General features: G+C 47.6%; 1 protein-coding gene across 9 annotated transcripts in view; it reads left to right on the top strand.

The window, feature by feature from the left end:
• Nucleotides 1-6,142, top strand: part of RGS8 (regulator of G protein signaling 8) — a 47,495-nt gene extending 41,353 nt beyond the window's left edge. For all 9 annotated transcript variants that reach the window (XM_042229168.2, XM_042229171.2, XM_042229167.2 and 6 more), the window contains one exon: nt 1,156-6,142. In XM_042229168.2, the coding sequence (XP_042085102.1) occupies nt 1,156-1,338 (183 nt within the window). In that variant the 3' untranslated portion in view covers nt 1,339-6,142. The remainder of the gene's footprint in view (nt 1-1,155) is intronic.
• The last annotated feature ends 18,785 nt before the right edge of the window (nt 6,143-24,927 follow it).

Below are 24,927 nucleotides of genomic sequence, written 5' to 3'. Positions count from 1 at the left end.
AGGAAGGCAGCATGGCTTGATGGAACAAGCATGTACTTTGGAATCTTGTTGCAACATTAGCTCCACCACTTACTTGCTGTGTGATCTTGGTCAACTTACCCTGTTTCTCTGAATCACATTTTCCCAAGTGTAAAAGGGTATAATATCACCTCCCTTTCAAGATTACTATGAGTATTAGGGGTCAAATACCTAGCCAATATTTGCCATTGCTTATTAATGAGTGATTACAGTCACATATTATTTTATGGTATTTCATGTATTATAATTACTTATAATGGTAATATGAATTTCTGTGTACTGCTATTCTAAGTTATAAAACAGGGTTTTACCTGGGAGGGTTTTATAGAAGAAAAATATTTGCTGTCTATGAATTTAGATGCATTATATATGTAGAAGTCTTCAATTATGTTTTGACTTGGGACTCAGGAGGTCTTTGGCCAATGGCCAGAATACAGCAGGCTTCTTATAAATGTTGGTTGGATGACAGATGTACATTCTTAACATAGTCTTTCTCCCCAGGGCATTTGTTTCCTTAGTAGCTGAGAAAGGACAAATGGGCAAGTTTACTTTAGGGAACCCACATTAATGCTAGTCTCTGGTTTAACTCTTGGCCTGACATTGGGAAGACTTCCGGATTGAGGGTTGAGTAATTTGGGCTTTTTTTACCTTGACTGTTACTAACTTTCCATAGTACATTAGACCAGCTTTTTTTTGTTTTTAACATTACACACTAAATTTTAATAGCAACAGGGAATAAAAGTGGGGAAGTGAGTGGGAAAGGAGAGTGTTCAGTTGCTCAGTTGTGTGTGACTCTTTGTGACCCCATGGACTGTAGTTATCCCACCAGGCTCCTCTGCCAATGGAATTTTCCAGGCAAGAATACTGGAGTGGGCTGCCATATCCTACTCCACAGACCAGCTTTGATAACTCATTTCTTCAGTATCTTTATAAATTGGAATGAAGAATATTTGGTCTTTAGACCTTACAGGACTCTTCCTGGGGTCAAAAGGGATGACTTTCATGAAAGCAGTCTGAAAAGTATGAATAACCTTAATGCATTTAAGATGCTGTCATGAATAATTATTAAGTAGGACCAGCTGCCAGGTGCCTTGGCCCTTGAGGGCCTGTGATGATGTTCTCTGCTTGTGTCTCCAGGTAAACATAGACTTCCAGACCCGAGAAGCCACGAGGAAGAACATGCAAGAGCCATCCCTGACTTGTTTTGACCAAGCCCAGGGCAAAGTACACAGTCTCATGGAGAAAGACTCTTACCCCCGGTTCCTGAGGTCCAAAATGTACTTAGATTTGCTGTCCCAAAGCCAGAGGCGGCTCAGTTAGAACTCAGATGGGGACTCTTGGAGATCACCGGCTTCCCCCTCCCCTTGCTGCCAAGACCATATTCTAATGTGAAGTGTTGTAGGTGTTCAAAAGCAGTGGCGATTAGGTTGGGAGGCCAGGAGTGAGGAACGGATGAAGGGCCATTCCAAAGTCTGATCCAGCCACCAGAGCTCGGACTCTGTCCTGCCCCCTTTACCTGTGTTTGTGTTTTGGTTAGTGGTCGTACTTTGTCACCCTTCTCTGGGTTGGCAACTTGCCCTTCATAGGGCCTTGGGTCATCTCCACCAAGAAGGGAGATTTGCTGTGCTGGGCTAATCTGTAAATAATGCAAAGGCAATTTCCACCACTTCCACACGCTCCTCATTTAGGATTCCCGACTCTTTTAACTTGTCCTAGACCCCTGTGAGGAAGGGCTAGAAGACTCTGGATCACATTTGTGATTTGCTGTCGTAATGTAATGGCCAGTCCTGGGTGCTAAGACCTCAGTGTTATCTGGGGTTTTCAGCACTGTCACCGACAGGTGGCCTCTGAGGAAAGGGACAAACTCCATGAAGCTGGCTATTTCTTCCATTTCCATAGGACCAGTATGAAAGGCCGTGACCACTGCCCATCTCGACCTAGGAAATTCACAAGACTCCTATACACTTGCAAATCCAGGAAGGATCTTGGGAGACATCCGTCACCACTTCTGATATAGAGCTGCTATTGAGAAATAGTCAGCTTGCAAGTCTTCCTCAGTTCTACCAAGAAGTTTTCCAGAATTTGAATGAGCCGGGAATGTAGCACCGGTAGACTTTTGGGCAGCGGGGCACCATATAACCTCTCTGTTGCTTAATGTACACTCTGCCCTCACCTCCCTGTGGCATCACACATCATTGGCCCCATAGAATGATGGACGGCTTGGTAAAGGGAGGTGAACTCCCCTAGCATGGACAGCTCTTGTGTGCCTAATACTTTCCCTGTCTCCCTCTTCCCCCCTCCATGCAGGTCATGTAATTCTGATGGGGGAGAATGGGAACTTAGGCTGACACTCTCTTTCCAGCTTGCTTCCTGAGACTATGCTTTCTTAGAAAGGTCCCTCTCATGAGGGCCATTCTTGGCTGATCAGCAGCTTCCCTCTTGATGTTTTGGGACTGAACATGGAAGCGAAAGTGAAGCTGAGAAGATCACTGTGAACATCTGGTTTATGGAGAAACTTCCTTCAAGATGACTTCATGGTACCCTGGCACTGCTCTTGGAAGTACATCAGGAAACTCTTCCTTGGAATGGTGAGTGAGATGCAGGAAACCTTTTTCTGGCTGCCCAGGAAGAAGCTGACTTTGGCTCAAGATTGTGGTGCCAGGGAGATGAAGCCTCAGCAGAGAGACCAGAAAGTGGAAGAGGAGCCTGGGAGGTGCTGGTCTCCTGGTAGATTGAATCAGAGAGAACGGGCCGGAGGTCGCTCGGGGTGATTGACAGCTGATGGATTTGGATTCAGCGCAGAGTTCCAAAGCTTTCAGCTGGACTAAATGAAGCTACACAGGTGTGGATTCTGCAGTGCAGGTGACTGAGGCCTTGGTGGAAGCTGTCTCCTCCTGGGGGAAGGATGGGCCTCTTTAAATGTGAGAGTGTTCCACGTTTGCATCCTCGTCCAGCAGCTTCATAAATCTCTTCCTTCCTCAGCTACAGCTACAACAGGCCAAGAAGGCTCTTGAGTCCCACTGGCTGTTGGGGTCCACTGCCCTGCTGAGCATTTGTGAATGAGAGTTGATGTGTCTGTATAAACAAGGAGAGAAAGAACACAGGACTCCTGAAGAGACCTGTGGAATTTCATGTTCAAGGACTCTGCAGCCTAGTGTGGGCGTTCCTAGTTAGATTGGGTAGTATTCCCCCATCCCCATTGGTGAAAAACCATCCTTAGCTTACGCTGCCAGAATTAATTTAATGATCAAATTCTCAAACAGGGTATTTCCAATGTTGTTTACATACAAAACGTGCATCTGCTGCCAACTCTACTGTCGAACACGAAGGGCATGTAAATTGGAACAGCACAGAGTTATGGAAACACGAAATGTTCTAAGAGGGGCCTTTTTACCACTTCCACTGTCCCCAGGAGAAAAGTCTGAACAAGAATGTTATACGGGGGAGCCTAGGGTTCTTGCCAAACTATTGGTGGAAGGAAGGCAGCAGATGGTGGTGTCATGGAGCCTGGTGACTTCCTCTCACGATGGGGAGGTGTGAAGGACCCAGCTTGGGTATCCCGAAATTTGCCACTAAGGGAGGGTGGGTGGGTTTGTGTTTGTGTGTAGAGGAACGTGATAGCTATGTTTATGGTACTCCCGTGGAGTGTGTGTGTGTGTGTGTGTGTGTGTGTGTGTGTGTGTGAGAGAGAGAGAGAGAGAGAGAGAGACAATTAAGAGCACTAGACTAGTACACCACAGAGATGATCTTCCCATGGGTGGAGCTTTCCTCACACCCTTTATGTTCTGCTTCCCACAAGAAGCACAGAGCTCTGCTCTGATGCTACTTTCAGGCACTTTGGTCATGCCAACCCAGATTCTGGTCTGTGACGAAACAAAGAGAAATGTTTACAACATCTAGAGCAATATCCGAGCATACCTCATCCCTGACCTTCCCCATCACCCTGTCCCACCCGCTCCCCTGCCCTCTTCACAAGCCCTCCTCTGCCTCCTTAGTGGGGGCACCCCCAGGGGCCGCTTCTCCCATTTGCCGTCTTCCTTGGCGCCTTGTGCCGGGCTTGTGCTGTGGACTGCCTTCCGGGTGCAAGCCGTGCAGTGGGCCGGGCAGAGCTGTGACATTTAGGGCTGCTCTCATCCCTGAGTGGCCTTTCAGCCCCACATGAGTAGTAACTGATCTGGGGGCTGGCATGAGATTTCCTGTTGCCCTCTCTAAACCAAATAGAACATCATAAATGACAACCCTTCAGAGCTCTGGGCACCTCTGGGGTGAGGAAGGATCCCCGAGCAGCATCTATTATGAAAGCTGAGGATGTGCAGGGGTTACCCAGAAAGCCTGTTACAATTGCTAATTCCCAGCTTCCACACCCAGAGATGCTAATCTGATAGATCTGGGGTGGGACTCAAAAATCTGCATTTTTAATAAGTTCCCAGGTACGTAATGGCCTGTGAACCATACTTTGAGAAAAGATGGTCTAAGACAGTGGTCTAAGACATAAGCTCTCCCCCTTGGCTGTTCAGTGGAACCACCTGGGGAGTTGCAAAAACCCAAATGTCCAGATCCCACCCCAGAACAGCTTGGGGTTGGAACTCAAGCGTCAGTAGTTTTTAAAGCTCCACAGGTGAATCCAATGTGCAGATGAGGTTGGGAAGCTGGACCCGAGGGATGGGGAGGGAGGGGTGGTGGTCTCCAGCTGGTCCCAGAGGGCTAGAGCACACCCAGCCACAATCAAGCACAACAACCAGGAACCTGCCAGCCCTGAATCTGACTCTTAGGGTGGCTGTCTCTATGCCCTCTCTGACTTGCTCTTTTGAGATAAAAATATTTCTGTCCCAGCTGCATGCACGGGGTATGCCACTGGTGGGGGCTGAAGGGGTCCTTGGGGTTTTCTATGGCTCCCGGCTCTTGTTCACAGGGCTTCCTCCAAGCTTGCCTGGTGGGCTGCTTCTCTGTTTTCTGTTTGTGTTCATGCACTCACGTGCTAGCTCATTTCGTGTTAGGCCGTGCCTCTGTACCCAAGGCTGTGAAACATGGGAGCTGGGCTTAGGTAGTGGGTGAGGAGTGCATAGCAGTAATAATAGTGGTAGCACGACAATTTCAGATTCCTCAGTGGAGGATGTCATACCCTCAGTACTGAAAGCTCTTTGAGGTTTTCTCTGCCAAGGCCGCAGTGGGGCTTGGGTTGTTGCTCTGCGCTCTCACCATTCCCTTGTTGGTCTCAAGCTGGGTGGGCAGCTGGGAAGTTCCTAGTTGAATTTACTCTCTGGTGCTCTCTGCAGAACTTGCTGCTCTGAATTAACCAAAGCTGTGAATGGCTCTCTGCCCAACCTGCAGGCCTAGCCTCTGGGTGCAGGCCCTGGGCGCTTGTCCCCAGCACGGCCGGGTGTCCAGGTGTGAGGGCAAGGTGTGAACTCACTGTGGTTGAGAGCAGCGGGGCTGCGGGTGGGATGAAGACAAGCTGCTCCTGTGGCATCTGCTTCTCCATAAACTGGAAAGGAGAGGTGGTGAGTGGTGAGTTCAGAGGCAGGATGTCTCCCCTCATCGAGAGCACCCAGACCTCTCCTGACCCCTGTCTGTGCCCACTTCTCAGCCTGGCAGAGGAATTAATGATTTTCCATCTGAGGCTCTCCTGCAATCTGCCAAGCATCAGCCCTCTTTAAGTCTGCATCCTCTGTTTTGAAAGCAAAAGAGGTGGTGAAGTCACCCCCCAGCACGGGGAGCCTGTGCCACTTGGCATGAGACTGTGAAGGGAGAAGCCAAGCGTGGAGATGTCTTCCTGTCCCTGCGACCTCGCCGAATCATGCGATGCCGTGGTCCAAGTCGGCAGGATGGGGCCACTGGCTGTCCCAGCTGTGGGGGCTGGGTCCTGTCGATACACTGGTCCCCTTCCTGCTTCTTCCTCCCTTCTGCCCCTCGGCTCCCTCCCCTCTTCCAAAGACTGAAACAGTGGCTGGGCTTGTGTGCCCTCCAAGCGAGGCAGCGTTAGCTGCCGAGTCACGGGGCACGAGCGCATCTGTAGCAGCTCATCCTCATTGAATTGTTTCATTACCGTGCAAAGTGGAATAATGTCATTCACCTCTACTATAAACAAGGCTGTGAGAACATAATAAACCGAACCTGAACACGCTGCCCTTCGCTCTCTGCCCACATTTCTGGCCGGCTGACTCTTTTGTGAGGAAACGCTTCTCATAACACATGGACGCCCCAGGAGGGGGCACACAGCCTCTCCCTGGCAGAGGCTGGCATGGGGCCGGCCTTGAGGAAAAGCAGTGGTGTGGGTGAAAACAGGATGGGAAGGACTTGGGATGAGTGGGGGTGGGTGGAGAGTGACTTCAGGCTGCAAGAGTGGCTTTGAAACTGTAAAGTGCTGTGCAAACACGAGGTGGTATTTTTATTAGTGCCACCTACTGCTTGAGAACGCAGGGAGAGAAAAGACTGAGGCATGGCTTGTATATTTGTTCAGCTGGAGCTATCTGAGAATGGAGTGGGTTGATCTTGCCTCTGCCTATATCTCACTTTATACAGTCGCTGTGCCCCTGAAAGGCCTGGGTGAGTCACTGAATCTTCCAGAGTTTCTGGTGATGAGTCCCATGGAGGGGACCCACAGGAGAAAGAGCTGGAGAACCTGCTCGCAAAAGCTCATTTTTCAGGGGAGGTGATGAGATAGAGATACACGAAATGTTAATCGTCTAAAATAATTAAAATGCACCAGAGGTGGTGTGTCTTTAAAGGAAAGCTGATGTTTCTTCACAGGTAATTGCTTTGGGTTAAATGAAGAAGACTTCTGCCTGGAAATGATCCGCCCCACCCCCCATCCTAGTTTTGTGGACTGGCCACGAGAGCTGACAGCCCAGCTGCTGTAGATGGGAATGCTACCCCTCGGGAGGGGGTGGGACTGACTCCTCTCTTGCCACTTTGCCCTGCTGGCAGCTTTCCTCCTCCTGGCTTGCCAGCTTTCCTACCCCAGTTGCCAGCTGGGTTTTCTGACCCTAATACCCCCAGGTAGGAGAAGAGCAGGGCAGGAGGTGAGGTGAAGGAGCAAGGGGCTCATACCTGGCGCACATGCCTCCTGGGACAAGCCTCTGTCTCTCGGAACCTAGAAGACTCAGGTGGGACCTTCCTGGGCTCATGGGGGACCCTGTCTTTGGGGGATTCCTCCCCCCTGCCGCTCTCCCCACTAGGGTAATGGCTTGCGCCTTCCTAGGAGGTACCCCGGCGTGTCTCTGCTGCAGTCTGTTTGTCCCACCAGGACCGCCTCTTGGGCAGCCTCTAGGATGACCCCATGGCAGTCTCTTTCCCTCAGAGACCCACACCGGCCGGGGTCCAGCCCCGGTGGATCCAGGGAATTCGAAGCGGGGACGGAGTCAGCGTCTAGGAAAGGACTATTTAATTAGAAAAGAGAGATTAGGAAAGAGTACTGTAGTAGGAAAATTAGTGGAGAAAAGAGGCTGATATTCCTTGGTTTACACGGAAAGCTAATAAAGTCTCAAGACAAGAAACTTGCACTGTCTACGTTAGGTCACAGGCACCCGCTTGAATAGCGGAGGTTGCCCCGCCTTGGGCTCCCTCTCGTGTGGGTCTTAGAAGCCCGGGCAAATAAGTAGACATGGAGAGCCTCCACATTCCAAGGGATCAGCCTGAAAAAGAGAGGGAGGGAGAGGGAGAAAGAGAGAGAGAGAGAGTCGACATGGGGGAGGCCAAGCTTGTGCAAAAACCCCATAACTTTATTTTGAAAAGGTGTTTATATACCCTAAGTTTTACATAATGGAAGATACAAAGTCATGCAGGGGCAGCAGTCCTGACCCTTTCTGTATATCTTTTTGTATACAAAAGGTCTCAGGTGATTTACATTAACTTCTGGCCAAGAGGCCTGTTAACACTTTATGGCTCTCTTCCTTAATGAATGTTAATCTCATTTCCCCTGAAGTGTTTTTCTTTAATCTGCATCACCCTCAAAGCACTAAAGTTACATCCCTATAGAACAAAGGTGCAGTGGGTTATAACAAAGAAGGTACTTAACTCAAAGATCTATGTTGCTACTCGTTTTTTTTTTTTTTTTCTGTATACCAACTATATCAACAAAAGATATGAAAAGTTGGCAGCAAGTATTGGCTCAACAAATGAAACCCTTGATCAGTCCTATTCTAATGATTTTGACTCCTCGGAAGCCCCTACATTCCTAGGATGTTTTAAGCTTCCTGTGCCTCTTGTGGTAGGGAGGCCGCAAACAATCACATGCGCAGCTGTAAGAGTCCTGTAGGCAGGCTAGAAAGCCATCAGAGGGGTTTTTGGATTGAAACACTCTTATTATGCCCAGGAGACTTATTATCTAAAAGCTCTAATTAAGCTTTTTCCAGAAAAAGGTGGTGGGGGGACAGCCCCCTGTTAATGTCAGAAAAGTAGGCGAAAAGCACGATGCAGTAAGGCAGGCAGACTCTGGTTTTGGGGGAAGATGCTCAGGAAAATCCAACAAGGCTCCCTTAAGGCCAGACTTGCCTTTGCCTGTCTGACCCCTTAACCTCACAACCTTTGCCACGGGCAGGACTCCTTGTGCTGGCTCCCGGCACACACCTGGCCCATTGGAAGCACCAGGCCCTTATGTGGCCCAAGAAGTACAAGGCAGCAGTTACTCTGTCTGTGCTCTGCAGCCAAAGCCTCCACCCAGACCCCTGCTCACGTTTTCTATTTTCCAGGGGGGAGTCAGGTCCCCAAACATTAGGAGCCACGTATCAGGCTCTCCAAGGGAACCACTGTTCTTGGGGGCAAGGTGAGACAGACGGGCATTTAGCCTCATGTGCGTGGGGTAGTACTTAGAGTACACCCACAGCTCTCTCCAAAAACCTTCACAGATTCTCTCTAGCCCTGACCGTTTTCCCTTGAAGACAGGTTTTGAGTGCCTGCCACTGGTTCGCCACTCCCTCCCTGCAGTGTTTGCTAGATCTGCAACACTTTGGATCTCAGATCTATCTCCTAGATCTTGAAATAAGTCTCTTACAGATGGGAAACACTTAACTCTATGCCGGGCATCTCATTAACACACAGTAAGTGTGGGGGAAAAAGAAACAAAGCTCTTCTGGTCCAGTTGTCTACATCAACAAAGTGAGAGCTGTAGTCAGAGGGAGACAGAGCAGAGGTCCTTGAGATAACAGCCTCCCACAGATACATTTCTTGTTTGGAGTCTGTCCTGGTCCCCTGCCCAGAAGCTGTGGGACAAAGCCCCCATGAAAGCTGGCGGGGAAGGGTGGAGATCCATCACGGGTGCTGCCTCCCCATCTATGACTCATTCTACAGCAGAGAGGGAATGAGTCACGGGGACCACCATGACCCTGAGGCTGCAGGGGGTAAAACAAAGTCACAAGTCTGGGAGAGCTTTCTTTGATCAGGGTGTCATCATACACTCTTTCTCATATTTGGGACTCTGATGCAGATACTGAGTTTGAATCCCAGCTTTAACTCTTAGATGTTGTATGAGCCTAGGAAAGTTATGGCTCTGTTTCCTCATCTGTAAAATGTACCTAACAGAGCTGACTACGGGGCTGCTGTGAACATCATGTAAGTTAACATAGAAGAGTGTTTATTATGATGCCTGGCACATAGTAGGCACACAATATGTGCTGTCATCTTCTCTCACACTGGGATCACCAAGGCCCTAGCCAGCACCCCCTTTTTGATTGAAAAACCAAATGATACAAATTCAGTGGCTCTTGTGAGTGTGCTCAGTTGCACAGTAGTGTGACTCTTTGCAACTCCATTAACTGTAGCTCACCGGCTCCTCTGTCCATGGGATTTCCCAGGTAAAATACTGGAGTGGGTTGACATTTCCTACTCCTGGGGGTCTTCCCAACCCAGGGATCAAACCCGTGTCTCCTGCATTGACAGGTAGATTTTTTACCACTGCACCCCCTGGGAAGCTGTCAATATCTCTTCCCTCCCTGCTAAACCATAAACTCCCTGAGGGTAGAGACTCTATCAGCCCTGTCCCCCACTCTAGTCCTTAAATATTTATTGAAAGAATATTGTACCTATAAGTGTTTTCTGAGCACCTCTTACCGGTTGTTGTTAACACTTTGTGACCCCATGGACTGCAGCACACCTGGCTTCCCTGTCCTTCACTATCTTCCAGAGTTTGCTCAGATTCATGTTCACTGAGTCGGTGATGCTAAATACCCATCTCATCCTCTGTCATCCCCTTCTCCTCCTGCACTCAATCTTTCCCTGCATCAGAGTCTTTTCCAACGAGTCAGTTCTTCACATCCGATGGCCAAAGTAGAGCTTCAGCTTCAGCATCAATTCTTCCAGTGAACAATCAGGGTTGATTTCCTTTAAGTTAGGTGCTTACAGGTTAGGCACCCAGACTGTTTGGAGATGGAGGCAAGAAATGCACAACTTGGGCCGTCAAAGAACTTGAACTTAACCCTTCCCAAGGCCTAGAAGATAGATCTTAGATACCAAAGAACTTAACAAATGGATAGTAAAGGAAGTAAGTGGCTGCATAGTCACTGTGACAGTACTAATAGAAACCATCTAGGAGCCAAGAACTTTGAAGAGCAATTTAGATGCTTCATCTGGTTGAATCACAGCCATAATTCTATGAGGTAGTGTATTGATTTACTAGGGCTGCAATAACAAAATACTACAGGCTGAGGGATCTCTAAACAACAGAAATCAATTTTCTCATGGTCCTGGAGTCTGGAAGTCCAAGATCAAGGTGCAGTCATGGTTAACATCTTCCAAGCCCTCTTTCCCTGGCTCACAAGGGGCACCTTTGCACTGTGTCCTCACGTGGCCATTCCTCTGTGCCTATGCCCTTGGTGTCCCTTCTTATAAGGACACAAGTCAGATTGGATGAGGGCCCACCCTAACAGCCTGATTTTAACTTACTCACTCCTCTAACTACCTATCTCAAAATGTAGTCACATGTGAATTTTGGTGGGGGGGCGTGTATAATTCATCCCATACAGATAGATAGTGTATTCTGTTATTATCCTCATTTACAGATAAGGAAACAGTTTAAGGCACACATCCAATGTCACACAACTTGCAGATGGCAGAATGGGGATTTAGAACCCTGTAAATCCAGAACCCCTGCTATGCTAATGGACCAGAGGGGAACGTGGGGATGGGAGGGATGGGGGTGGGGAATTGAGCAGATGCAATGGTGGGGGTTTGCAGGTGGGCAAGGAGCAGCAGTAGTGGGTCAGAGGGTGCCCTGTTGATCACACAGATTCAGTTCAGTTCAGTTCGGTTCAGTTCAGTCGCTCAGTCGTGTCCGACTCTTTGCGACCCCATCAATCACAGCATGTCAGGCCTCCCTGTCCATCACCAACTCCCAGAGTTCACCTAGACTCGCATCCATTGAGTCAGTGATGCCATCCAGCCATCTCATCCTTGGTCGTCCCTTTCTCCTCCTGCCCCCAATCCCTCCCAGCATCAAAGTCTTTTCCAATGAGTCAACTCTTTGCATGAGGTGGCCAAAGTACTGGAGTTTCAGCTTTAGCATCATTCCTTCCAAAGAAATCCCAGGGCTGATCTCCTTCAGAATGGACTGGTTGGATCTCCTTGCAGTCCAAGGGACTCTCAAGAGTCTTCTCCAACACCACAGTTCAAAAGCATCAATTCTACCGCACTCAGCCTTCTTCACAGTCCAACTCTCACATCCATACATGACTACTGGAAAAATCATAGCCTTGACTAGAAGGACTTTAGTCAGCAAAGTAATGTCTCTGCTTTTGAATATGCTATCTAGGTTGGTCATAACTTTCCTTCCAAGGAGCAAACATCTTTTAATTTCATGGCTGCAGTCACCATCTGCTGTGATTTTGGAGGCCTCCTCACCCCCCCCCCCACACACCCCCACCAAATAAAGTCTATCACTGTTTCCACGGGCTAGAGCTAAATGCTTATGGGATGGGAAAGATGCAGGCCAGGTAGTGGTGGAAATCTGGGCTCCTGGAGACGCTACAGACCTGGTGGAAAATGATGGTGGCTGGAAGATGCTACAAAGCTCACTGGAAGTTGGATTAGCTGGTTTCCCTGGCAGTGCATTCAGGCGCAGTTTTGTGGGTTTGTTTTGCTCTTGGCCTGCCCTTTAACTCTCTCTCCACTAGTATAAGTTCACTGTGGTCGGTCTCACCCCAGCCCACCACTCTTCCAGGAAAGGCTGAGTCACAGCCCTGCCCACAACTTCCAGACAAGCTGTGGCTCCATTTCCTACATCTGCCATAAGGCAAGCACATCCTGACGGTGCAGGCTCCAGACATGCCCTTCCAAGGAGGAAGAAACAGCTCATCTTCTCAAGCACTGAGACCAGGCTTGCTAGCATCAAAAGGGACAGAAAGTTATCAAGCCACAGCGTGGGAGAAAATAAGGGATTTGGACGTGCTGGCCTGATACTGTTGCTCACTCTGTGCATATGACTCTGGGAAATTTAGCCTCTCCGCCTCTGTTTTCTTATTAGCAAAAAGGTGTGTGTGTGTAATAATGCCTATATTTCCAGGTACAGTGGCTGCAAGGATTACAGGTAGAGCTTCCTGGTGATCCAGTGGTTAGGACTCTGTGCTTCCACTGCAGAAGGTGTGGGTTCAATCCCTGGTCAGGGAAGTTCTGCATGCCTTGAGGTGTGGCAAAAAAAAAAAAAAAAAAAAAAATTAAAGAATTAGAGGTGATATGTGCAAAGCACCTGAGGCAGGAGCTGATACGGGTTGGGACTCAAAAAAAGGCAGGTATAAGTATTAGTGATCCAGCCCTGAGGTTGTAGGCATCCTGGCTCTCAGGGTTTTTTTTTTTTTTAGGTTTTCTGAGAGTCAGAACCTGTCATGGAGCTGGTGGCAGCAGAAAATCTATGGGGTGGGTTGAGTGTAAGTCACACTTGCAGGAACACAGGACCTCGGTTAGCTAGAAACAAGACGTGATGCCTTTCATTGAGGAGGACGCTCTGCCCTGGCCAAGGTACCAGGACCATGGATGCCATGATGAACTGTAACTGGCATCACTCACTTGTCACACAGGCTCTTCAAAGGGCACTGAAAAAGCAACAAACTAACCAGACTTTGAATTGGCAAAATTAAAAAATCCCTGTGTCTTTCAAAACCAATTTCACAGATCAAGCACCTTCCAGCACCTTCTAGTTCATCCTGGGACCAAAATTATAGTTTTGACTTGCAGCTTTTGCTGAAACACAGGAAACATAACTGATGTGGATATTCTCATTCCAGGTGCAGAGAATGTAAGTGGCTCTGGAGTAGATTAAAGTGGAGCCTGCCTCGACTACAAAATAGCCATGTGGAGGTTTGCTGGGGTATTAAGGGAAATCATTTCAACCGTGTATTTTAAAAAAGAATTCAGCAGAGTTTTCCAGTCAGTTGTAACCAACAGCACAGATGATGTAAATCTACAAGACCGCAGGGTCTAGATTGGCAGCAACTCCCAGAAAATAGTAAAGAAGGGATGAGGAGCTGGCAAGCAGTCTTCTAGGACTGCAGGCTTCACAATCACATTCCTATCACAGAAATCCTGGGACAGGAGCACGCTAGGTTGGGGCCAGCTTCTTCTCCCTGCATCCTGGGGAGGAAGGGAGCTGACTCCCGGGGAGAAGAATGAGGGGCAATTACGCATAAGAAACATCAGCCCCCGCTGGGGCCTGGCCCAAGTGAAGTCTGAACCCTGGGCCAGAGGGCAAACAGCTTTCCTTTCCTGACTCGGGCGGGGCAGTTGCTAAGATGCAGGGAACTCGCTGGAGAAGCAGGGAGCTAGGGTTTGCGGGCGGCCAGGGGAGTCTAGGACCCTCACCTCTTTCCCTGGCAGACGGCCCTGGGCAGGCAGCTCTGCACAGCACTTGTCTCAGCTGGGAGGGAACATTCTCACGCAGAGGGGCGGCATCTGGGCCCCTCTGCAGCGGCTGAGACACTCTTGCTCTGTCCAGGGAGCAGCTGTCGGCCACCTGCTCGCCAAGGCTGGGTTAAATCCTCTTTTGAGCAGGAACGAAGTGGGCTGGCCTCTAGAATAAAGGATGCGTTCAGCACTGCCTGCCCGGGCCATTAGCTTTGGGAGGAGGTACGCTAGTCATGTGCCCTCACAGCCCCACCTAAGATCCCACACAAGGATCCCTGGATGCTGGCAGCTGTCCCGTCTGCCGGCCTTTTTGTCTCAGTAGCACCTGCCCTTGCTCCTACACCAATGTCCCAGAGGAGGTGTCTGTCCCAGAGCCAGACAGGCTGGCCTCCGACGGTCAGAGAGATCGGGGGTGGGGGTGGGGGGGGGGGGGCATCAGACTCCTGCCCCTGCTCTCCCGCTAGAACACAGGCAGATCCCAGAGCAGAGCCAACCAACCACCTTTGGGGTGTCTGTGCTTGTGTGTGAGGAGGGTGGAGCGGGGTCGAGGAGAGGAGACATGTGTTCTCTGAAGCTGTAGAAGGAAATGCCACGTGTCCAGATCACCACCAATCAAGAAGGAGAGAGGAAAGAAACAGAGGCGAGGAAGTAAGGCATCTTGTCATCTTTGAGTTTGAGCAGAGGACTTGATGGGGGTGCTCCATTATTGATGTAGGAATTGCTGCTCTTCACGAAGCCCTGATTATAAACCTTACAAATGGACGTGACCCTCCAGGCAGCCCTGAGAAGCAGGCATCTTGTTTTACAGAGAGGGGCGTGGGCCTCTGACGGCTTGGCAGGACGAGACTGTAGACTCCGGCCCCGTGCCCTTTGCCCTGGCCTGTCACCAACTCCTGTGTCTGCGCGCCACCTTCCAAGAAACAAACCACTTCAGACATCTCTTCTAGGAGAGAGCTAAGCCATTTATTTAACGTTTCATCTGTTGTTCATTTTCTTTTTATCCAGAATGTAAGCTTTCCAAGGGCAAGAGCCACATCTGATACTTCTTGGCAGGCAGCTCCTGATGCCCAGGGCACTTGGATGATAGACACTAACAAACACTGAATGTTCTCTGATGACCTAAGTTCACCCTGGGCTGTTCTTGCAGGAGATGGTGTTCCTGACCTTCTATCTGCAGGGCTTCAATACTAGGTAGGTTTCCCAGCTGGGACCCATACTCTTTCCCCTCATGGCGTTCAGCAAATTCCATTAGAAGAGAGAGGTCTGAGTGAGGGCATGTCTGTGGCCTCCAGAAAGAGTGAGGCCTCTCTCCGGAGGAACAGGATCTGTGTGCCTGGGGGCCCTCTGGGGAGCGGTTTTATGGCCCTGCCATTACTTAAACAAGCACAGATCTGTGAATCCTGTAAGCCTGGGGCCAGTGAGCAGCTGGCAGGCCAAGGGCATATTTGCCTGGTAATTCTAATTTTTATTTGAACGCCCATCTGCCCCGTCTGCTGACATCACAGCGCAGCTGCGGGTCTTGTTTTCCCTTCCAGTTGCATGCGCCTGTGGTGTGGCCTTGCTCTGGGGATGATTAAATGGCTCTGTGGGTGGCCTCACCCTGTAATATGTGAGCTTAGGGTGGGGGTGGGGGCAGGTGGGCCAGAGGGGGTTGGGCAGGGACACCCTAGAGCAGGAAAGACAGGGGAGGTTCCGGCATCCTGTATGCACCATGGGGAGAGGTGAGGCTGGGCAGGGGCAGAGTCTGGGAGCACCTTGGCCACAAAGAGGCAAGGAGGGTGCCCTGTGAAGAGGCTGCTGCTAACGCCTAGAAAGGTCTGGCCTGTAACAAAGCTCTCAGCACTGGTGATCAAGGGCCTGGTGGCTCCTTGTCCAGAACCAGGGTCAGAGTTCCCCCCAACTTCTGTGCTTTCCAAGTCCAGCACAAACCAGAGCCCATGAGGACAGGGATATAAAGTGCTGAGCACATGCAGTAAATAGAAGTTCTCATCTCAAGATAAAATCGTTAAGATATGGAGTCACCTCGTTTCTCTGAAACTGCTTTCTCCGAAACTGCTTTCTCCCACCTTTCCCTCACCTTCTGCTCTTCACAGCTGTCCTGGATTCAAATCCTGGATCTGCTTATTTATTAGTCGTGTAATTTTGAATAGTTTCCTTAATCTTGCTAAGCCTCAGTTTCCTCATCTGTAAAGGGCACCCAGTATTTCCTCCCCTTTAGGTATACAACTCTCAAAGACAGTCTTGTCTGAGGACACCAGTAGACAGACATGAATGTGTTTTTAGCAGCACTGTTTGCAGTCATCAAAGGCTGGACACCACACACCAGGCTTTAGAAAAATGAAGAAACCGTGGCACATTCATTCAGTGGAATACCGTCTATCTGTGAAAATGAGTGGATCGCAGTGATACTGTAGTAACCATATGGATAAATCTTAGTAAAGCAACATTGAGCTAAAAACGCAAGTCCTTTTCATTAAAATTTAAATATGACCCCAAAATGTCCATATAGTCAAAGCTATGATTTTTCCAGTAATCATGTACAGATGTGAGAGCTGGACCATAAAGAAGGCTGATCACTGAAAAATTAAAGCTTTCGAACTGTGGTGTGATAAAGAAGACTCTTGAGAGTCCCTTGGACTGGAAGGAGATCAAACCAATCAATCCTAAAGGAAATCAACCCTGAATGTTCATTGGGAGGAGTGATGCTGAAGCTGAAGCTCCAATCCTTTGGCCACGTGACTCATTGGAAAAACCCCTTATGCTGGGAAAGATTGAGGGCAGGAGGAGAATGATGGTTAGATAGCATCATTGACTCAATGGACATGAGTTAGAGCAAATTCTGGGAGACAGTAAAGGACAAGGAAGCTTGGCATGCTACTGAGCCGCTGAACAACAGCAACGATGACCAAAATAAACAATGAGGCTTCCCAGGTGGCTCAGTGGTAAAGAACCCGCCTGCCAATGCAGGTTCAGTCCCTGGGTTGGGAAGATCCCCTGGAGGAGGAAATGGCAACGTGCTCCGATATTCTTGCCCAGAGAATCCCATGGACAGAGGAGGCTGGTAAGCTTAAGTCCATGGGGTCACAAAGAGTCAAATATGACTGAGCAACTGAGCACAAGCACAAAATAAACAATATATTTTGAGATTTCAGATATATGCAATAAAACTAAAAAAGGGCAGGGGAACGATAGAATGGCGTTTGACTTGGCTGAAGGGAGATTGGTGAGGATAGGGAAGGGGCATATGAGTAGATGTAATTTAGCATTAAGTGTCTAAATTCTCAGGTTGGACGTGGTTCAAGGGTGCTCATCATATCACTAAATTAAGTGATTGAAAGGGAAAATAAATAATTAGGGCACAAGCATGAACCAATAAGCATAGTATGCAATGAATTAAAAATTATAAACATTAATTCAGTTTTGCACACTGAGGTTCATTAAAAAATATGATTGCAGGGTTCCAATAAATGAGACAATATTCTTAACAACCTACTAATGCACTATCTATGGAGAACCCCAGGGACGGGGAGCCTGGTGGGCTGCCATCTATAGGGTCGCACAGAGTCCGACACGACTGAAGCGACTTAGCAGCAGCAGCAGTAGCAGCATCTACTAGGTATTCAAGAAGTAAGGTGGATCCTTCTATTCTCCCAGCCTCCCATGGATCTGCTCTTGCTTCCCATATATAAGCATTCTCAGTGTGTTGATCCTTTAGGACTGGGTCCTAAATCACTCACTAATTTTCTTCTACTTCCTTCCTCCCTCCCCCTACTCTTCTTCCCCTCCCCAGAACAAATAAAGCTTATTTATATCCTATGTCACTGAGTTATGGGTGTAGTATATATGAGCAGGCTTTTTGATTGCTGAGAGCCCTCAGTAAGTTGTCACTTTCCCATGTGGCCTGCCCTCTGTCAGTGGGTGAAAACAAGGGACCACTGCTGAGCTGGGCAGCGTCTGCAAGGGAAATGGACCCGTGACCATGCAATTCATGTTTGGGGAGGAGAGAGGCTGCTGTAATTCTAATATTCTAGGGGGATAGAGCAGGGTGCTGGAGAAAATGGCAAGGCATTCATTGCCCCTGGGATGGCACCTGTGATCGAATGGAAAAAACCTCGGACTTGGTCGTGGAGCTATAAAACCTAGATTAGAATCCTGACCTTCCTAGTCAGTGGCGTAGGTGAGTGAGTTACTCAGCATCACTGAGCTCTCCTTCCCTTATCTGTACGATGTAAGTCGAATGTAAATTAAACACTCATGCGCATACAGCGACACACACAGGGGCAGTACAACGCTTGCCTGACACATAGCAGCCATTCAAAACTACTTGCCGAATCGGAATCCCGTGTCCTCTCTAGAGCCTGAGTTTCCTTCCAGGAGATCGGGACACTCACTTCAGCTAGAGTGAAAATCCAGATTTGACAAGAAAGCGTTATTCTTAGATTCAAGGCTGATGAACTGGTGGGACAGATGGGTGACATCTAACATGGGGCTGGAAGTAGGTCCTGACTCTCTTCCTTACTTTCTGAGCTCCGCCCACTGGTGTGGGAAGCCTGGGGAAAAAAGACCACAAATCACATTACTGGTGGCTCTTTTCCCAAGTTTTGTGTTAGAATCAATGGGGAGGAGTCAACCAGAGCAGTCCCGGGGGGAAAAATAAGTCACTGGCTTTTGATTCTGGAGAGCCCTCATGGTGGTGGAAGTCTGGAGGAAGGTTTAAGGGTACCAGTAATGAACAAACGGTAGGCCTTTTAAAAATTATTAGGCTTGGCTGAGAAAGTTGCCTACTTGTCTCTCAAAAAAAGTGACAACTCATCCCAGTCCACGATTAGTTCTAGGTCTGAAAAATAGACCAGAAGCCTGAGGGGGACTCCGAAACTTACTTTCAAAACAGAGATATAGCCAACACCCACTGTGTTAGCACAGTGCAAAGCTTTTGAGATACTTAAAAAACAAAACACCTTACAGTATATAACCAGTACGTCTCCAAATCCTCATTTTCTAGACGTGGGATGGTTTCTTCGATTAGATGGGTTACGCAGAGATAAATAGTGAAAATGTGGGGGCAGAGAGCAGGCGTCAGGACGGACGTGGCTGCCCCAGACAGGAAGTGAGAGCATCCTGTGTCTTAGGTCACACCTGCCTGGGCGGGGGTGGTGTCTGCAGATTCTGACCGGGAGGGAGGCCCTGGGGGCCCCTCACTTCCCAGTTGGAATCTTCTCCAGGAAATACTGACCTTTCCACACAGCCCCTACTGCCACACCACTGTGGAGAAGGGAGGTGACTGAGGCTGGCCTGTCATCCCAGCAGAATCTGCATTTAACTGGGATAAAAGACTTAGCCTGAAGGGGTAGGGCTTGGTGAGATTCTGAGCCTCCCTAGGCATCTGGGGGGAGGGAGAGTTTTAAAAGGACCCCCTCGGGTGCCCTTCTCTTTACTCTGAAGGGCAGGATTTTGTCCTATTTGGAAGCGTGGCCAATCTCTTCACTCCCCCCCCACCCCCCACTCCCAGAGATTTGAAACTCTGGGGTGTTTGTCTGCCTTTGTGAGTAGGGACAGGCCTTTTTACATTTAGAAGCATACTTTTTTTGGAGATAAGGTATATGAAAGCATTTTATAAATAGTAAAAGGTTACATAAGTGTAAGGGGATGCTTTTCTTCCTGCTTCTTACGGAGCCTGCTGCAGGCAGGGGCCTCTGATCTTGCTCCCCCTGGGAGCCTTTCTCCCTTCCCAGGAGCCTGACCCAGAATTGAGGCCCCGGAATACATCTTATGTAAGATTTGGCTAAAGAGATAGAGCCCTTCTTTCCAGTTCAAACTTGGTTAGAAATTTATTCATTCATTTATTTATTTTAAAAATAGTTTCTTTCTTTATTTTTGACTGTGCTGGATCTTTGCTGCTGTGCGGGCTCTTTTCTAGTTGTGGTCAGCGGGGGCTCCCCTCTAGTTGCGGTGCCTGAGTGCCTCTTGCTGTGGAGCATGGGCTCTCGGGTGCTTGAGTTTCAGGAGTTGCGGCTCCCAGGCTCTAGAGCACAGGATCAGCAGCTGTGGTGCCCGGCTTTAGTTAGTCTTTCGGTTTGTAGGATCTTCCAGAACCAGGGACCAAACCCATGTCTCCAGCATTGGCGGGCAGATTGTTTTTTTTTTTCTTTTCTTTTAAAATTTATTTATTTTTAATTGATGGATAATTGCTTTACAAGGGTGTGTTGGCTTCTGCCATGCTCTCAACATGAATCAGCTCTAAGTATGTATATGTCCCCTCCTTCTTGAACCTCCCTCCCCATCCCACCCCTCTAGGTTGTCACAGAGCCCCAGTTTGAGTTCCCTGAGTCATACAGCACATTCCCATTGGCCATCCAAGGGTGGGACGAGGGGACAGAGTAGCATGGAGACAGGCAGGCAGATTCTTTATCCCTGAGCCACCAGGGATGCCCTGGTTAGATTTATTTTAATTAAATATTTGTATTAAATGTTTACGATATGCCCAAGCACTGTGCATAGCTGGAAACATAAAGGATAATATATTCATGATTCCTGTGTACAAGGTACTTATAGTTCAGGAGTGGCTAAAAAAATGAAGGGGGATCTTTTTGTTAAGAGAAATATTGTTTAAAAACTGCAATACATAAAATGAGAGGGCCTGGGCTGCTTTGATTGAGGTGGAGAGAGAGGAAGGAAGGGGTGAAAGACGTAAAAAGTCAGGGGTCACCTCACCATGTCCCCTTGAGGCCCTTCTGGGATTTCTCAGAGGTCTGTTCAAAAGACAATAATTTGCATAAGCTTCTAGGAGAAAACAACGCTTTCATGGTTTGGAGATAGGCAGAGATTACTCAGGACCCAAAAAACCCTGAGCATTAAAAGGAAAAAATTGATAAATTAGACTATTTCAAAATTTAAAACTTCTGCTCCTAAAATGACAATTACTAAAATAAATAGAGAGACCGGAGTGGGAGACCATATTTGTAATACTGTAATCTGACAGTGAATTTGTATCCAGAAAATGTGAAGAACTCCTGTGTGCTGTGCTTAGTCGCTTAGTCCTGTCCAACTTTTTGCGACCTCATAGACTGTAGCCCTCCAGGATCCTCTGTCCGTGGACATTCTTCAGGCAAGAATACTAGAGTGGGCTGCTGTGCCCTCCTCCAGGGGATCTTCCAAACCCAGGCATCGAACCCAGGTCTTCCACATTGCAGGCAGATTCTTTACAATCTAGCCACCAGGGAAGTCTGAAAAACTCTTAAACTCAATAAAAAACAAATAAAAAGCAATGTAAAAATTTGGTCAAAAGACTTACACCAACGCTCCACAAATGAATGTACATCAATGGCCAGTAAACCAAATTATAAAACTAGTCAACACCATAAATCACTTGGGGTGTGTAAATCAGTAGCTTGCCAACACTGTGCTTTTAAATAGCTGAACCACCATTTGAAATGGCTTTGTGCATATCCTTAACAGTTCCATGGATTCCTGATCTTTCATTAATGGCCTCTGAGGTCTCTTTCCTAAGTTCAAAAATGCTATGTTAATATTTGGGTTTGCCAGGGAGTGGTCTCCCAGCAGGCTGCAGTTACCATCCCCTGTAAACATGTACACCCACGTTACTAGAGTATAGCACCATAATGATTTTTCTTGCCCATAAAAACAGCTGCACTTGTGAAGTACAAGGGAAACCAAAGAGAGTGCTAAGAGACTGCTGTTCAGAGGTCTAAGAGGCTCTTCCAGGAACTAGAGAACACTTGGAGTAATTATGCCAAAACCCACAGTGGGGCTTCACTATACTCCCACCAGGTTTGTGAAATGAAAATCCTGGTCACACAAGAGTTGGCAAGGATGTGGAGTAACTGGAGTTCTTTTAAAGTGCTAGTGTGAATGCAACATGGTACAAAATGCTTCAGAAAGAAGTCTGGCAGTTTCTTATAAAGAACTTATAACATATATATTTATAATTTATCAATAGCTTATAACTTTCTTATAAAGCTAACCTTATGGCTCAGCTGAGTCCACTTATGGAGATTTCATAACTGAAAATACATGTTCACAAAAAGACGTGGACACAGTCACTCAGAGCAGCTGGATTCACAATAGGCAAAAACTCGAAGCAACCAAAATAGGGAGGACAATGCAGGATCGGCAAGTTGTGGTGTACTCATACACGGAAAATACTATCCACCAGTTAAAAGGAATGCATTATTGGTACATGAAACAATTTGGATGAACCTCAAAAGCAAGCTGAGTTCAAGAAGGCAGACACACATACTATATCCTGTAATAATGTAAACATGAATTTCTGCAACAGGCAAACTAATCTATGGTTTAAAAAAAACAGAGTCTGGTTGGGGATGAATGGAGTAGGATGGAAGCAGGAAACCGGGAAGGGCCACGAGGGATCTATCCAGGGTGATGGAAATGTTCTAGATCTTAATAGCAATGTGGATAACATGCATGAGTGCATTTGTCAATACTCCTTGAACTAAAACAGTTACGACCTGCGTATTTTGCTGTATATGTCTCAATAAAAATATGAGGCAAAGACATCACAAGCTTCCAATTTCAATAAGGCAGAGTAAAGACCTTCTTGTATCCCCTCTTATCCCCAAAACAACTAACAACTAGGAGAACAGCAAATAGCAAAATAACCTGTAGCTCCATGAAAGTAGGTAACATCGGTAGCAATAATGCACAGAGATAGAGAGCAGAGGGAGGCATGACAAGCGATGGACCAGAGAGGATAGAAATCTGAGCCCAGTAGGTGGGGGAGAAGAGCGGGGTTTTGGTTGATTGACAGGGGTCAAGTTCACCTGCCTGCGGGAAGTGGGGATAGGATGCTGGAGCAGGACCAATGAGAGCCTGGGAAGAAGGGTTTGCCACATACTCCCCCTGACTTCCCTAGAACACCAGCATAAGAACCCACAAATTCCTCCTTTTATTTTCTGCAATCATGAACCCTTCTCAAGATATAGGGTCTGGGAAATCCAAAGCCAGGAAGATCTGCAGTCTACCTGACTGCAGAGAGAAAGCAAAAGAGGAAATTTCAGGTAGGGGAAGAAAACCCCAGATTAATATTGGCAGATATCCTTTTGCTACTTACACAAGCACGTGCATGCTCTGTTTGCTAATTTTATTCCTTGTGTTGTATTTCCTCTGTACGTGAATCTGTGAAGGAGTGCAGGCACTATTATTCCCCATTTAACTGATAAGGGAAACTGAGGCACAGAGGATAACGTGACCCATCCAAGGTCACATGACATGCTACTGTCTACTCAGAACAAGGGCTCTGGTCCCTTGGCTCCAAAATGAGTATTCTTCTGTGATTCAGTGATGACAGTGTTCTGCTCTTCAGAAATATGAGGAGAAGGAGAGAATAGACTGTGATTTCCTTTCTGTACAATTCTAGAAAACATAAACTAATCCATAGAGACAGACAGCAGCTCAGTGGTTGCCTGGGGACAGAGGGCAGAGCAAAGTGAGAAGCAGAGATTACAAAGAGATGAGAGATTTTCGAGGGTAATGGATATGCTCACTGTTTGACTGTGATGATTTCACTGTGCGTACATATGTCAAAACATCAGATTTTACACTTTCAAAGAGAAACACTTTGTTGTGTTGATTACCCCTTAATAAAGCTGTTAACAAAAATACGAGTAGAAATGATTCCTTTGCTGGGAGGCCCTACAATGATCACTTCCCTTTTTAAATCTCAATGAAACATCCACAAATATGCTAGACATATGGAATAATGTAGACCCTGCCTTCCTGGGGATACACTTTAAGAAGAGGATTTCCAAGAAAGGAACCAAGCGATTAAACATTTGCTGAGTATCTGTTATGAACTGCTTGTTCGAGTCCCCTCAAATTCATATGTTGAAACTATGACTCCAAAGGGCATTGAGTTAGGAGGTGGGGCCTTTGGGAGGTGATTAGGTAAAGATGAGGTCATGAGGGTGGAGTCCCCATGATAGGATTAGCTTTCTTAGGAGAAGGGAAAGAGCCTAGAAACTGCTCCCTCCCTAGGCCATGTGAGGACACAGAGAGAAGGCAACTGTCTCCTGGGTCTGCTAGCGCCTTGATCCTGGACTTCCCAGTCTCCTGAATTATGAGAAACACAAACCTGTTGTTTAACCCATCTAGTCAATGAGATTTTTGCTATAGCAGTCCCAACTGACTATGACAATATCTAACATACTATCTTTTAGTTTTTTTGTGTAGCATCTGCCTGCAATGCGGGAGACCCAGGTTTGATCCCTGGGTCAGGAAGATCCCCTGGAGAAGAAAATGGCAACCCACTCCAGTATTCTAGCCTGGAAAATTCCATGGATGGAGGAGACTGGTGGGCTACAGTCCCTGGGGTCGCAGAGTCGGACAAGACTCAGCGACTTCACTTTTAAGTCCTCGTTGGTTATCCGTTTTAAATAGAGCAATGTGTACATCTAACATATTATCTTTAAAAATCTTCACTAAACCCCATGCAATGCCTATTACCATCATATCCACCTTATTGGTAAGAAATTCTCAGGCAGTAAGAGTTGGGATTTGGGGGAGCCAATGACTAACACCCCCTTTTCCCACTTAGTTCCTGAGTGCTGAACTCTTTGACTGACTCAGGAGTCAGACACACAATGATGAAAATGTCAACTTCATTGCTGATAAAAGCCGGTTTGGGAGGCTTGACTGAGAAGTGCTGCTAAATGGTTGAGCTAACAGGTTCTTCTGATCCTAACTGGCACATTCCAGGCTTTCCCTCAGGCCCTACTAAACTTAGAAAAAGAGTAGGGAGTTTGGCGACAGGCCACTTAGGACATTGCTGTTTCCATGGTAGAACTGAGTCAGGTTGGGAAGAGAGGCTACAAGTATAGCTTTGGGGGACTCCCTTCACATGGAAAGGCAAGGAATCAGAAATTAACATTCCCTTCAAAAGTCAGGTGGAGTTCAGACACAGGTCTACAGACCAAAGCAATTACTACATCAGTGGGCTTTGTCCTGAGAGATGTGGGAAAAGTCAGTTCTGTGCACCGAGTCCTACGTTAAATGGACTAAGGGATATTCAATTTAAAGAAAGGCAGGAATGGACTTCCACGTTGGTCC

The sequence above is a fragment of the Ovis aries genome, chromosome 12, assembly GCF_016772045.2.
Source record: "Ovis aries strain OAR_USU_Benz2616 breed Rambouillet chromosome 12, ARS-UI_Ramb_v3.0, whole genome shotgun sequence".
Classification (NCBI taxonomy): domain Eukaryota; kingdom Metazoa; phylum Chordata; class Mammalia; order Artiodactyla; family Bovidae; genus Ovis; species Ovis aries.
Note: the sequence above shows the minus strand (reverse complement) of the source record. Positions and strands in the feature narration are given on the sequence as shown.